The 14,514-nt window shown below is 44.6% G+C and overlaps 1 protein-coding gene and 1 long non-coding RNA gene across 4 annotated transcripts; both read right to left on the bottom strand.

Annotated features, from left to right (window-relative positions):
* Window positions 1-263: 263 nt before the first annotated feature.
* On the bottom strand, window positions 264-4,211 carry csrp1b (cysteine and glycine-rich protein 1b). 2 transcript variants are annotated; one of them, XR_004609495.1, is made up of 7 exons: window positions 4,118-4,211; window positions 3,119-3,248; window positions 2,476-2,644; window positions 2,141-2,270; window positions 1,906-1,999; window positions 1,341-1,484; window positions 264-822 (listed from the first exon to the last, which is right to left on the bottom strand). XR_004609495.1 is itself a non-coding variant. In XM_034532832.1 (6 exons), the coding sequence occupies exons 2-6, from the start codon at window positions 3,225-3,227 to the stop codon at window positions 1,408-1,410; spliced, it is 579 nt and encodes a 192-aa protein (XP_034388723.1). In that variant the 5' UTR covers window positions 3,228-3,248; window positions 4,118-4,211; the 3' UTR covers window positions 915-1,407. The 2 variants fall into 2 exon arrangements, 1 of the variants encoding a protein (XP_034388723.1); XM_034532832.1 differs by lacking the exon at window positions 264-822 and having other exon boundaries at window positions 915-1,484.
* A 5,877-nt stretch (window positions 4,212-10,088) lies between these two features.
* LOC117730874 lies at window positions 10,089-14,117 on the bottom strand. Of its 2 annotated transcripts, none has more exons than XR_004609497.1 (3): window positions 13,881-14,117; window positions 11,756-11,916; window positions 10,089-11,597 (listed from the first exon to the last, which is right to left on the bottom strand). It is a non-coding gene; the product is annotated as an uncharacterized LOC117730874 (long non-coding RNA). The 2 variants fall into 2 exon arrangements; XR_004609498.1 differs by having other exon boundaries at window positions 11,756-11,965.
* Window positions 14,118-14,514: the final 397 nt, after the last annotated feature.

A 14,514-nucleotide genomic window follows, 5' to 3' on the forward strand; every position in this document is an offset into this window, starting at 1 on the left:
GAAACTGAACACCGACTCCTATATTCAGATGCTAACGGATTACATTGCACTTTTACACGACAGTCTTATGACATTTTAAATGTCATTACCATTATTATTATTCTTTTTTCTTTTTTTTTACTGGAGCACACTGTGAAAAGAGTCCTGCATTCAAAATGTTACTTAAAAGTACAAAAGTATCATCAAATTATACTTGCCGAATGGCCCAATTCAAATAATGTATTCATCACCCTTGGATTTCATTTAAGGATGTATTAATGTGTTGATCACACAGCTGTTAAAGGTAGAGTTTATTTTAAATGCTCACATAAAATACCCAGCAAGCCCGACCCTTGAAAAGAGGAGCAATATTTTCGCTTCATTAAGAAACTGTGGCAGGCCAAAATAGACTTTGGCATTTAATACTCACTTAGTGTGAGATCAGGTCTCTCTATCGCCCCCTGGTGGGCGAAGGACTGACGGGAATTAAACTACATGTCCACTGTATTTTAATACCTGCAGCAGGAAATTTAAAGCATATATACTGTATATACCATGTATTATGAATGTAACAAAAGACAACTCTGGAACAGATCCCAGTGTGGTTTCTAGTCTTACAGTCAACAAACAAACAAACAAACAAACACACAAACAAACAGCTGCCAAGGCCGCTCTGGCCGGTGTGCCAACTCCTCGGAGCGGGCAGAGACGGGGCCGAGCACTGCGACTCCGTTGTTCACCACAACCGCTGTCATCTTGCTCCGTTTGATGATGATCAGACGGAATAGCGAGCACAGCCAAACGCCACATAAAGCAACGCCATGATGTCATCACACCGCAGCCCTAAAAAAGAACAATGACATGTGTGTCGAGCATGCCAAACTGCATCGCGGGGACTAAGAAGAAAATTCCATTGTTTGTTTGGGGTTTTTTTCCGCTGTCCGATATTTATTTTGCGTGTCGGCATTAAAGCGCGTCTGAAGACACGATGTCCACCATTTGACAGCTTTATCTCGAGCGGAACGGAAGCGTGACGTGAGCTTGGCGTCAGTCTTGAAACGCGTTGATCTTATTTTGCTCCCACTCAGACGGCGACCGATTCGGCTGTTAATCAAACTCAACATTGGCCCAACTTAATTCAACTTAATTCTGTTATTACAGTGGAAGGGTGTCTTTGCATTGCAGCCAGTTTAATGAGTTTTTCTTTTTAAACACACACACACAGACACACACACACACACACACAATGTGCACCTCCAAACACAGTTAGAATTTAGTGCGTTTTGGAATATTTAGCATGAGCATATCTTGGCAGTCAAAAAAAACCTGAAAAAGCAAAAGCTACTGCGTGAAACTCGTACAAAAAGCTGTGAGTTGTGAGGACATCAGAGCGATGTCCGTCCCAGGTGGGCTGAAGGCTTCCAGGCTTCACTGGGAATGAGCCAGAGCTCCTGCACCCTGACCGAAGCCAAAGCCTTTGGGGCCGAAGTTCTTAGCGTAGCAGCCTGTGGAGGAAATCGCAAAGACTGAGAAACGACACAACCGGTTTACTATAAACCTTCAATGTCACAAGTTCGACTTGCTTATTTATAGCATTCATGATCGCATATGAATAAACGTTACTAAATGGCAAAAGGTCAGAGGGTCTGCCTCTGTCTTGAAAGTCAAGGTCAACCAGATGTCACCCGGTGGCGTGACATCCAACGCACATTTATAAAACAACGGCATGCGCAGTTTTTGATCAAGCACAAGGACGACATCTTCAAATTGCTTTCTCATCCCCCTTTTGACCTTTCAACAGTCAAATTTGCCGTCGCATAAGACAAAACAAAATCAGCAAATCTTCTAATTTCTAAAGTTGGACCAGGAGAATGTAGATGACATTTTCTGCCACACACACACACACACACACACACACACACGGACCTTTACAGAAGATCTCCCCGTCTCGGTCAGCGACGGTCGTGGACTCGAGTCCTTTGCCACACTTGGCGCAGCGAAAGCAGCCTTTATGCCAGGACTGGTGAGAGAGAGAGAGAGAGAGAGAGAGAGAGAGAGAGAGAGAGAGAGAGAGAGAGAGAGAGACGGTTCACACTCAAACGTAGACACGGTCCAATCCTCCACTTGAACTGAGATAACAGTGCACGTCGATGTTTCTTACGTTGCCACCGGCTACAACCTTCTCGGCTGCGTACACCATCTTCCCGCATCGAGGACACACGTCCGAGCCCCCGGCTTTCTGGGCGAACTTCGAGGCGTTGGGGTTGTTCGTAGGGCAATGAGGAGCTTGCCTGTCGAGTAAAAAAAAACCCAGAGCTCTAAAGAAGACGGAACAGCCGGACGAACAGCCTCATTGAACCTACAAAGAGCGACTAACGCAGCCTTTTTTTGTAATTGTACATCTTCTTCCAAACACACTTTGTCATTCAATCATCTGCATGTACAGTATTTAGCTTTATACTGATCTTAATAAGGAGGAAGTGGTGCTTTTCTCACACTTCAGGCTTGATTCCGAGTCCCTCTCCCGTGTCCATACTCAGAGTTCCGGCTCCGCCTCCGAAGCCGTAGCCTTTTGGCCCGTATTTCTTGCCGTAGCACGATTTGCAGTAGATCTCATCCACATGGACGGCCACTGTTGTGCTGTCTAAGTTCTTCTTACAGACCACTAACGACAAAGAAAAAAGGGGGATGAAACACAAACGAGTGAGAAGTCCAAATCAAACTATTCTTCCTTTTACTCTCAAAAGCATCTAAAAGCAAACTAAAGTCTATAAAACACCTTTTATTCCCCCCCCCCCCCACACAAACGTTTAGCCGTGACATCACCTCAAACTATGCGTGGCATTTTAAAGAAGCCCACTTTGTGCGTAAGCTGGCTGGTACAAACACCCGTCTGTGCTGGAGGAGGAGTACGGGCACCTTCCTCAGCCAAATAAGGAAAACCAAACCTTTTGTCACATGTTCCCACTGGATCCAAATAAGGACTAAGATGTCTGATGCTCACTCTCCTCCCCGGGTGCCAAATACTCTGCATTCCACCCCGGCACTTCTTTCACTGATTTTTTTATTCCGAATTGTTTACGTGCCGGAGGTCTGCTGACAAATAGAGCAGATTACCTGATAACTTGAGTATACTTACTGCACAGAAAGCAGGATTTGTGCCAGCTCTTCCCCTCGCACTGCATCTCCTCGGCGAAGAAGACGGTTTTCTGGCAGCAGCCGCACTTGTTTCCTCCCCCAAAAGGCATTCTGTAAGCTTGCAGGAGAGCCTGTTGGGTACATATTTCATACGCTGTGTAAATATATACAACGCCTCTGTTCTGGAGGACAGATTAGAGCTGCTCAGCAGGCCGTGCGCTACACTTAAGGCTACATGCAACGATACCTATAAAAGGAGAGGTGGCAGTCTGCTACACGCTGCTCTTTGTTCCAGCTCGACTGAAGGATCCATCATCCCCGATTTGTAAAATGCAACGTCTGCCTGCTGCCGTTGCTCAGAGAGCACCAAACGGTGTTAACGCCACTGAGGGTCATCTATCTACGAGATCGCTTTTGGATAAACAGGAAATGCCCTGCATTTTATTTTGTAATCAAGCATTTTTAACAATCGTGACCTCAGACAACCCAATGCGCCACGATACAGATGTTCTGAGTACAGCTACTCAGACCGTTGTTTGAGAAAATAATGAATAAAAACACAGTTTTTGGGGGATGATTTAAGCGGCGTAGGACGATGGGAACACCGTGAAGCTTTTTCTGCACTGGCACCTTTTTCAAGGTTGTTTCTTATCTGATGCTTTTCCTTTTATGATTGAAGCATAAATAGTTGTTTTTTTAAAAAATCTAAAGACGATAAAGAGGTCATTTTAAAGTTAGGGAGCGTATTTGTATGCAAACTAGCAACACTTTAAAGAGATTGGATTAAAAACCAACTTTGTCTACATCTGAAAACACAGAACATTTAAAAAAAAAAAAAAAAAAAGTTGCTGCTTTTTATTTAAATGTTATTCTTGATTTCACCAATTTGATCTCAGTAAAAAAAAAAAAAAAACTTTTCACTCTACTATTAAATCTTCCAGTTTACATGTTGAGGTATTGAACAATGTTTTCTCTATTCTCATAAGTTAAACACACCTACCTGTAGTGAGGATCCCCGCTGGCTGTTTGGTGGTTGAAGGAATGAGCTGAGGACGGGACACCGGGCGGATGAGGAGAGGCAGAGGGAGGCTGAGAGGGCAGCAGGCTGAACGGAGGGAGGAGTCAGGACACAGAGAGAGAGAGGGAGGAAGGGAGGAAGGGAGGAGGAAGATAGTGAGAGTCGTTATTGATGGAAAGGGAGGGTGGGAGGCTGAAAGGGAAAAATATAGCCGCCATCTCCATCTGTGAGAAACTTCACAGGGAGAACTTCTCGCTGAAAAACATCACATTAAATGTTTGAAGCAACAGATGAAAGAAACTTTGTGTAAAGGAGCCCAAACACGTTGGTGTTCAAGGTGATTCTGCCCTTCAGTGAACCCGAATAAAAAGAAGTGGTAACTGTTGAGGACTTCAGTACCCAACAGTAGTACATTTACAGTTGATTAATCCAGATTAGTATTGTTCTTTTTTTGTAAATCTGCAAAAAAAATCCCTTAAAGCCCACTGCACTTTAACTTATTTGTTTGAATATCCGATTTAAGAGCAACATGCTGATGGAAGTATAGTTCTGTCTTCTGGCACACTATAGTACACTATATGGGTTGCAAATAATTTATTAAAACTTTCATTTTTCAAGTGACAGCCCTATTGTATACTTTTATTTTCTCAGGGATCAGACTGCTCTGTGTCGGTGAAAGCTGTGGCCTTCTTTAGTGATGACACTAAACATCATTCATTCATTTTTCTTTTCCTCCCCATCTGTCTGGTATTTAGCGAGGGAAACACATGACTGGTGGGATTGAGGTCAGATGACTGATTTGGCGAGTCAAGAGCATCCCAAAAACCAACTTGGACGTCAGTTTGGTTTCATTGTCCTGCTGCCTGGTCTTAAGAGTGGGGGAAGAAGAACAAGTGCTGCCTTAAACCCCCGTACAACTACAAGTACGACACGGCTGCACCGTGTTTACATGGAGGAACTCAACGTGATAATAAATAGAAACATGCAGTCATGTTTTCTTAAGCCGGAGGGCAATCAACCTTTTTTATTTCGTGATAACAAACTGTGTTTGTTTGAGATTCTCGCTCTGAACCACATCTGACATTTTCTCACGATTCGTCTGGAGGGCAACGTGTATATGAAGTATCGTTTGTTATAGTGTGTTAGACGTGTGTCTCTGACAACCAGCTTTCTAGCATTTATTCACGTTTTTTTTTATTTTCACCGCTGGGTCGCTCAGTGCCACGTGAGGCACATTTATGTAGAAAGACGGTCCGTTGAATTTTAGCGTTAAGGCTCCAATTTACAATTATTTTCTCAATTATTCAATTAGTTATTTGCTCTATGAATTGTCAAGGAATGGTGAAAAAATCTGTTTTTCCACCCAAAGCCCGAGACGAAATCCTCAAACATCTTGTTTAATCAATTAACAAGACCGTATGTTTGCGTTTGTTTTATTTCTCTTTTTATATGATGATTTAAAGGAATATATACATTTCAGTAAACTTCTGATTGGACTATTATAAAAACATGAATTGTATTTTAGGAAAGGAATCCTCTTGTGTGGGCCAAAACAATTTGATTACATCATAATAATTAGAAGTAAGAAGTTAACTTATTTGTTTCACTTTGCACATGTGAGAGACGGATGGATGGTCAGGTCAGTGTAACTATGAAGGAAGATGAAAAAAAGGAAATATGGATGTTGGCGCCTCCAGCTCGGCTCACATATCTCCTCCAGAAGAGGAGACTGAGGAAAGGTGAAACCGATAGGTCTGTGACTATACGGTCGATACGAGGAGGGGAGTCAGAGCCAGAAGAGAGGGATGCTGCCCTCCTCCCTCTCGCCGAGCCCTCCAGGCTCTTCACCATCATAGGAAGAGACAATGATGAACTCAAGAAGTCTATTTATAGCCCGCGATTGGCCAACACTAGCCCTCTGTCTCGGCTCCGTGGACATCCGCCTTGGCTTGTTGTGCATGTGCACATGTGATTATCCTCATGACAGGGAGGGGAAAAGAGAGGAAGAGAGGAGAAGAGTGACAGAGCCTCAGTGGATTTAATCCAGAGGAAGAGGAGAGGATAAGAGGCAGGGACGAGGCTGGGCTGTGATCCATCCGTCAGAGTACGGAGGAGTGCTGATTGCTTATTGGAGTCTCATACAGGAAGGAATTCAACACAATCTCTCTCTCTCTCTTTTTGTTTTGCATTTGACATGACTTGAAGCCAGGACTCCTCCCCCTGGTGATGGTCTCTCTTTGGCAGCGTTTCTTTCTTTCTTTCTCAGAAGCTTTGCCAAGTTGTGAGGAGAAGGAGAAGGAGCCGGAGGAGGTGAGTTGACTTCACGCTGAGAATGTGTTCGAATAGCGACGAGCCGTCACCGTGTTGGCGTATTTGGCTTTCTGAGCTGCGGTGTTTAGTGTTTAATCCACTGCGGCTCATGCTTTCTGCTTTGGCTGGCTCTGTGTGTGTGTGTGTGTGTGTGTGTGTGTGTGTGTGTGTGTGTGTGTGTGTGTTACTTCTGCCAGAATAATCTCATGGCCCCTCGTTTTGCAATTTTTTCCAAATGCATGTTCTTGTAGGTGTTTTTAACTTCACCGGAGAGCTGAAATACAATTAGTTGGTTAATGGATCGGCGGGAGATTAATCAGCATCTATTTTTTTGGGCAAAAAATGCCGCAAAGGTTTCTCAAGTAATAATAATATTAATATTTAATAATAATATTTGGACCTTCTTTGATATGAAACCATGTCTCGTTTCGTCTGACCACGAGTCTAAAAACCAAAAGATATATATTTAGATATCTTCAACTTGGGCTTTGAGAAACTTTGAAGGGCACTTTTAAAACTTTTGTTCTGACCTTTTATGAACCAATTGATGAATTAAGAAATGTGTCAACAATGAAAAATAACCCTCCAGCCATACTTTGTCGTGTTATTATTTGAACGTTGCATTATGTGGTGAACAGAGACTTAAATCCCACTCATTAAACATTAAAGGGCCCCTTTCTTTTGTCACTAATCTGCCTAATTAAAACTGGTTAGCATTACAGCTCACGTTGTTCAAGCTGTGTGACAAAACAAAGCCAAGTCGCCCCAAATGTTTGTAATATTTCCCATAATGTCATCATTTATTCATCCAGGAAACATTATTGGATGCATTTCAGGAGGAGGCGGGTGGGCTGCGTGACACAGCTGTGTTCATGGCACTTTGATGGTTTAAGTCGCTCTGCAGCGACAGGCGAAGAGATGCAGTTTCACAAAGTAGCCAGTAGAGGTCGCGTAACGGGCACAGAGGCTGTGTGAGTGATGCCGAGACACACCCTGGTTGCTCTCCTCGCGGAGGGTCTCTCTCGCAACTCTGTGAGCCAAAGGTGACGAGGTTCATCCACCGAGCAGATTGGAGAGAGAGAGAGAGAGAGAGAGAGAGAGAGAGAGAGAGAGAGAGAGAGAGAAGTGCACGGTTGATGAGCACCGAGGGCGAGGCAGGAAGAACCCCACTATCACTTACATTCACCCGGGCTGTTTGTACCTGCCTGTGAACCCACTCGCTCTTTTATCTCGGCACCTTTTAATTAAGATGCAATTATGTGCCAGAGATGTAATAATGTAGATGGACATTTGCAACCTTCAATGTCAGATAGTGTGTGTGTGTGTGTGTGTGTATGTGTGTGTGTGCAGATTAATTACATATTTCTGCGTCCAGCCAGTGCACATCTTTGACTGTAATCCTCACTTATCTGCTGTCTGTGACTCCTCACAGAGAGTGCAGGGCTCTAATTTCCCAAACTGCCTGTAGTCTTTAATCTCTCCGCATGAACTTCAGTCATCCTGCAGAGCAATTTGACTGCAAGCAGAGGCAATTTGCTCAAATGTGCACGGGGGGGGGAATACGCCATGACCCACCGACGGATCACCAACCGTCGCCACGCATCTTCACACCCGCTTGTTTCATTGCTGTCGGCCATAAAACATCGGTCATGTTCCAACACATGTCCACATGGCCTGCCCATATTCTTGCCTGGCAAGTTGGATTATGTGAGTCATTTTTAGCAATATTTTGGCTTAACAACACAATATGCTGGGGGCTTGCCTTAGTCACGGTTTGTAATACCCACCTTCCAAAGCTTCTGCGAGGGGGGAAAAGCGTGTGTGAGCCCACGCTGTCACCACAGCTCCTGTCTTTCTTTTATTTCCTCCACCCCCCCCTCCCCGAGCTGACACCTCCGAGTCGGCTTCCTTTGGCCCAGATCCCCACCGAGGGCGGCCAACTACAATCACGCAGTGACAATTCAACTCAAGTCTAGTTCACTGGGTCTGGCTGTGACTCAGGACACTGAGCGCCAGGCGGAAAAGATGCAAACATACGCAACCCCAGCCAAGCTGTGAGAGAGAGGGAGAGAGAGAGAGGGGGAGAGAGAGGGAGAGAGAGAGAGGGAGAGAGAGAGGGAGAGGGAGAGGGAGAGAGAGAGAGAGAGGGAGAGAGAGAGGGAGAGGGAGAGAGGGGGAGAGAGAGGGAGAGAGAGAGAGGGAGAGAGAGAGGGAGAGGGAGAGAGAGAGAGAGAGAGGGGGAGAGAGAGGGAGAGAGAGAGAGGGAGAGGGAGAGGGAGAGGGAGAGGGAAAGGGAGAGGGAGAGAGAGAGGGAGAGAGAGAGAGGGAGAGAGAGAGGGAGAGGGAGAGAGGGGGAGAGAGAGAGGGGGAGAGAGAGGGAGAGGGAGAGAGGGGGAGAGAGAGAGGGAGGGAGAGAGAGAGACAGACACACACACACACAAGGCAGTTTTATGGGGGTTTCACCAGGTGTGGGTTTGAGCTCAGCACTTTAGTTCAGAACGACTTGGATTGGAACAGCGCCAGGTCCATTTGTAAGTCAGAGAGAGAGAGAGAGAGAGAGAGAGAGAGACTAAGTAGTCTGATCCACAGGCACCAACTGCAGCAGAGGATCTGTCGAGAGAGTATTGTTATGCAAGCAGGGAGGGAGCAGTCCCACTTTGATCCAGGCATCGGACGGAGGCTGGGATGCTCCCGTCCTCCTCCGAGCTGGAGGCTGCTGTGTGCCTGGCCAATCTGGGAATTAGCATAACGGAGAGAGCGGCGCACTGTACTCTGCAGCGTGGGGATCACGAGAGGGACGGACTGACGGACAGCTGCTCATCACTCCAGCTTCTTCCGTTGCACTTGTTAAGTTTTTTTTTTTTTTTTTTGTCAGCCTCAATTCGGGTAAGTTTGAATTCCTGGTTGAAGACCGAGAATGTATCGTACTGCATTTGACTGGCGAGAAGCATGCACCTGCAGAGTGTCATTTCTAATTGAAATGGACTTCAAATCGTTTTATTGATCTGAACTTTGATCGAATGACCTTGTTGGCAAAAAAAATAAAGAAATCGGGAAAAAACAAGTGTAGTACTCCAGATTGCATTATACTGTTGTGAAAGACCGTTTAACTATTTAATATCCTGTGTGTGACAGAAACATTTCTATCGTGTGTGTGTGTGTGTGTGTGTGTGTGACTGCAGTAAGAGAGAGAGAGAGGGAGGGAGGGAGGGAGAGGGAGAGAGAGAGAGGGGTAAGCAGGACACAGTCAGGCTGCTGAACTAATTCCTGCAAATACTTTACGGTGCCGCGCTCGACTTTTATGTTCCTGCCGGTGACTGGGAGTCATGTGCCCAGTAATGGTCTGGGGTGTACTGCTGACTCATACCAGTGTGTGTGTGTGTGTGTGCTACTGGCTACCACTGCATCGGGCTCATAACTCACACTCACACTCACACGTCTCCTTAGTTTACGGTGAGATCCAGTAGACCGAGATCATTCATGTGTTGCTGTTTGATGAAAGAGAGGATCAACATCAGTGGTTTGTCAATGTACTATTTTCAATAAAATACCTACTTCTGCAAGGTCATCAAAATAATACTTTTTTTTTCTTACCCTACTATGGACTAAGCAATATGTTAAATGAACAGTTCACATCCCAACGTAATGAGAAATATGACCTGAATCCGCAGCTCCTCTTCGTGCTTTAGGGTCTTTCAGCTCATTTTGTTTTTATTTCACCATTCACTTTCGTGTCGTTTTCCAACACAACAGGAAGCTTTGTTTCCAGGCGGAAAAGCTCTTTAAAAAACACGGCACGCTACCTGCCAAGCACCAATTGGTAGAACGATGAAGAGCCAAAGAGACCGATATTTCATTCCCAGGTTGGTGGAGACCAAAACGGAGCTAAAAGCAGTGTGAATATTGGATTTGATGTCATTGGGTGACCAGAAACGCAACTCCAAATAAAAGCTTATGTTGCTAAATTTGTAAATAAGCAGTTGTTCGCCAACGTAGAATTAATATATTTAAATAATGTTTACAGCTTGTTCCGCTGCCCCACGAGTGGCCCAAAAAAATCATCTTGAGAGGAAAGTTTGAGAGGATCCCTGGAGTCCACGAGTGAAAATAATCCAGCAGATATTCCTGAGGGCCCACGACAACACATGCTACCATATAGTTCTACACCCAGGCCAAAATACAGACCATAACGTAATTCAATTCTAGATACAGAGTCCACGCGTGGCTCTGGGAATACCACTAATGGTGGGTGATGTCATTGCCAATAAAGCAGCGGTGTGTGTGCGTGTGTGTGTCTGTGTGTGTAACTTGCATGCACTTTTGAACTTAACTTCACTCTGAATTATGGTAAAACATCACACACAAAAAATAGTGTCTGGTGGGAAGACGACAACTCTTATGGAGGTGACAAAATGCTGCTGAGGGCAAAACTTTCCCTTCAGCTGCCTGCAACATTTCCACACAAAAAAAACACACTTTCTCAAGCTCCGCCCACGAAGCTTCCTTCTCATCAGAGACGTATACCGCTGAGAGCTTTGCGGTTACATTGAACGACTGCGCAGTAAATCCATACGGCTGACTTTGAAATTACACATACCATCAACATAAATATGATGATTATAATAGTATAGCGCACGCACGCACGCATGCGGGCAGGCAGGCACAGTGACTTTGTGACGGGATGTTCTCGAATGCCGGAGAGCATCATGTTCAAAGGATTTGTGTTCCCTTGTAAATGCCACGTCTCAGTGTGTTCCGAATCCAACTGTCTCTTTGTGTTTGTTCGTGTGTGTGTGTGTGTGTGTGTGTGTGTGTCTGGTTTGGAAAGTCTTGTCCACAGACACGCTCCCAGTGGCAGACATGTTCCACCTTGGCTAACCCAAAACGAAGGCCTCGGAAAAAAAACTTGATGCATATTTGATGTGTTCCTCACGAAAAGCTGTTATACAATATTTGAGTGTCCCGAACAGAGATTTGTCTGATTTAGACGCCACACGAGACCGAAGGTGACTCCCCCCTCGTTGTGCAGAGGGTCTGGCTTCATCTTCTTGTCTTGATGGTTTCAGTCTGTGACGGCTGCCATAGGCGAGGATGTCAACCGTGAGCAGTTCTGGGTGCAAATGTCAGGTCAAGGAGGATCTTTTACAGCACGCTGCAAAAAAACCAAAAAAAAAACCCATTTTAAATAGATAATTGAATGCATGATTTGATCTAAAAAATTGACTTTGGCTTCCTAAAGAAATATATAAGTCTTTGATTGAAGTGTAGTCGGATGCAATCAATTATATAACTTGAGTCGTAGAAACCTACTTTAGGGTAGTTCTTCAGGTCACAATTAATGTCACCGTAAACGTCTTGACAGCTGCTGAGTGACAGGTTGCAGTCACGGCACCTCCTCCCCCCCGGAGGACCTGACATTTCAGTTCAGCCCCGCCCCCCTCCGGGATCTGAAGCTGAGGTTGAGCCGCACGCTGATGGAAGGACACAGGAGGCTCTCGGTGATAACACTGTTTGGATGAACTTGGAGATGGGAGACAGTGGCCGTATGCAAATGCTTTCATAATACATGCACGCTATTCAGTTCAATATGTGGCGTGCGTCGTGGAGCTCCTCTGCACGTCTGACTGTGATTTAAGTTCAACAGGCTCAGCGACTTTCTGGGAGGTTGAACGCACGATTAAAAATCCAGATGTCCACAGTCTCACCCAAAGCTCCACAGAGACTATCATTTAATTTTTTATTTTTTTTTGCGTTTCATGTGAAATGTTTATATCCCAAGTTCTCTTGACTTATAGTTAGTTTTGATCCGTTCTCTATTGAATTATTAACTCGGGGTCCATTACGGAAGTAAGCTCGAAGTGCAAAGTAAAGCCAACAAAGTGGCTGTAACCCAAAACCCTCAGAGTTATGCTCCTTTAGAAAATGTATTTGATGTGAACGCTGGTGCTGCACAGCTGCGTGTTCACGCCCACGGAGTGAGCTGTTAACCGACCATAGGAATGATGACCAAAACTGAAGAAATCAACCCAATACAAATGTAACCCTTAAATTAGGCTTATTTAGTTGACTTTGACAATTTGTCTACAGCCTACTTTTGTACTCGTCTATTCATTTTGACTTATTTAGGCCACTTCAATTTTATGAATCCCTTTTGGAAATTGGGTGAAGAACAGTATAGAAGTAAAGACGGTTAATTAATAAAAACTCATTTCGTCCACAGTGGAAGATCAAAGTCATTTCCAAAAATGTTTCAATTATAGTGAGAGGTAGGTTTTTTCCAGTTTAGATTTGGACAAACCGTCCAGTTTTCACTTTAAATAACTCGACGAGGAATCCTGTGCTGACCAACAGATGGAGAGCGGTGGTCAGTTTTGGTTCTGCAGGGTTCCAGACTGAGCTCAGCGGTGCCACTGAGAGCCATATGCACGCAGGCTTTCACTCCAACCATTTAAACTGTCTCCACTAATTAATTTCCCCCCCCCTCCCATTCTGGCTGAAGGTGTTTTTAATAGCACAATGAATGGAAACCTGCATTCACGTCTGCTCTGCAAGTGGTTGTGCTACAGCAGCCGGCGCTAACGTTTCTTTTTCTGTCTTTCTTTTTGTGCTCAAAGTGCTTGATGGGGAATGAAAACGCACGAGTTGTTTCCTCCGCCGGCTTTCAGAACCGAGAAGAGCCGACGCTCAATGTATCATAACGACGTTGACTTTGACTGACGGCTGAAGGAAGGACTCTGACGTTGTGTTTGTAGACGAGGGCGTAGAGGTCGTTTGGGTTGTAAAGAGCCTTCTGTGTCTTTGCTTTTGGATCAAGACACGCAACACTTCCATTTTAGTACCGTTTTATGAGACGCATTTAAACTAATTATAATGATGTTCCTTAAAAAATGGGATTAGGATTTCACAGCAGGGTTGTGTATTGGCAAGAATCTGAAGGTACAATAGATATGAAACGGCGGTTACATACACGGAAAAGACTCTTTTTGCCAATGAAATATTGGCTGATCTTTGTGTGTAAACTTAAAAATCAATACAATGTTGTTTTTTTTAATCAGACCTGTATCACAAAACATCTTGTATACCAAACACTTGATATTTATGATATCCTGATATTTGATTTTGATTTTTTCATATTTGAGTCCTATAATGTGCCGTTTATTGTTTGTTTTTTCTCGAACTCAATACACACAACAATTTAGGTTCCAACTTTTAGGGTTATCAGTCCGATGTTGTCATTGTTACGCTTTCCCGATTTGCTGATTTGCGATAAACTAATTATGCCTCTGTTATTGACAGAATTTGTGACTTAAAAAAAAAAATTAACTCACTCGCACATTGTTTTTTGCCCTTTTAAATGTACCCTGTAGGTCACCATTCACATGCCTTCAATACGATCTACACACAGAGAAACAGAAAGCTGCACATTTTCACTCACTGCACTCTTTTTCTCGGAGGCCTCGAGGATGAGAAGGCATCATGCTTCGAGGGAGAAGTGTTTTTTTATTTTCTCATGCATGGACTGAATCCCTCGTCCTGTTTTGGAGAGTCCCCAAGTGTACTTCCGACGTTCCCAACCTGTTCTAATGACCCAGTTCACAGAACCGACGGCCCGCCACAGACAACTGCCCACACTTTGACTCGTCACGGCGCTGCAGTGCTGCCTTCCCTCTCGGTCCACTTTAAGAGAGCTGTGTCTGTTGCGTAACGGCAGCATCGCCGCAGAGGCAGGTTGTTTCCCGTTGCATCAGGGAGCTCACAAGACAACATCCTGTGCTGCTTACCATCCCATTTCCTCATCCTTCTGGGGGCAGCGTGTCTACTTTTGTCTCGGGTTTAAAGAAATAATTTATGCCAGAGCGGCATGCAGTGTAACCTGGAATACCACTTATGTGGAAGGCCTCGTTGACCCGGTTCTGCTTTAAGGCTGCAGACGCTAATCGCTTAAAAAAAAGGCCTCCTCCAAGTTTAAATTGGAATCCGGCTCCTCTAGGCTTGTGTTTTTTTTCTTTTTTTTTCTCTTTTTAAAAAGGGAATCGGGTCACTGCATGATTTGAATCAGTCCGCGCAGC

The sequence above is a fragment of the Cyclopterus lumpus genome, chromosome 5 (assembly GCF_009769545.1).
Source record: "Cyclopterus lumpus isolate fCycLum1 chromosome 5, fCycLum1.pri, whole genome shotgun sequence".
NCBI lineage: Eukaryota > Metazoa > Chordata > Actinopteri > Perciformes > Cyclopteridae > Cyclopterus > Cyclopterus lumpus.

Coding starts and splice junctions, on each gene's coding strand:
- csrp1b (XM_034532832.1), bottom strand. CDS start 3,227: ATGCCTTTTGGGGGAGGAAACAAGTGCGGCTGCTGCCAGAAAACCGTC. Junction 2,645..3,118: donor CAAATCCTGCTTTCTGTGCA/GTAAGTATACTC, acceptor CTTTGTCGTTAG/TGGTCTGTAAGAAGAACTTA. Junction 2,000..2,140: donor AGGTTGTAGCCGGTGGCAAC/GTAAGAAACATC, acceptor CTCTCTCACCAG/TCCTGGCATAAAGGCTGCTT.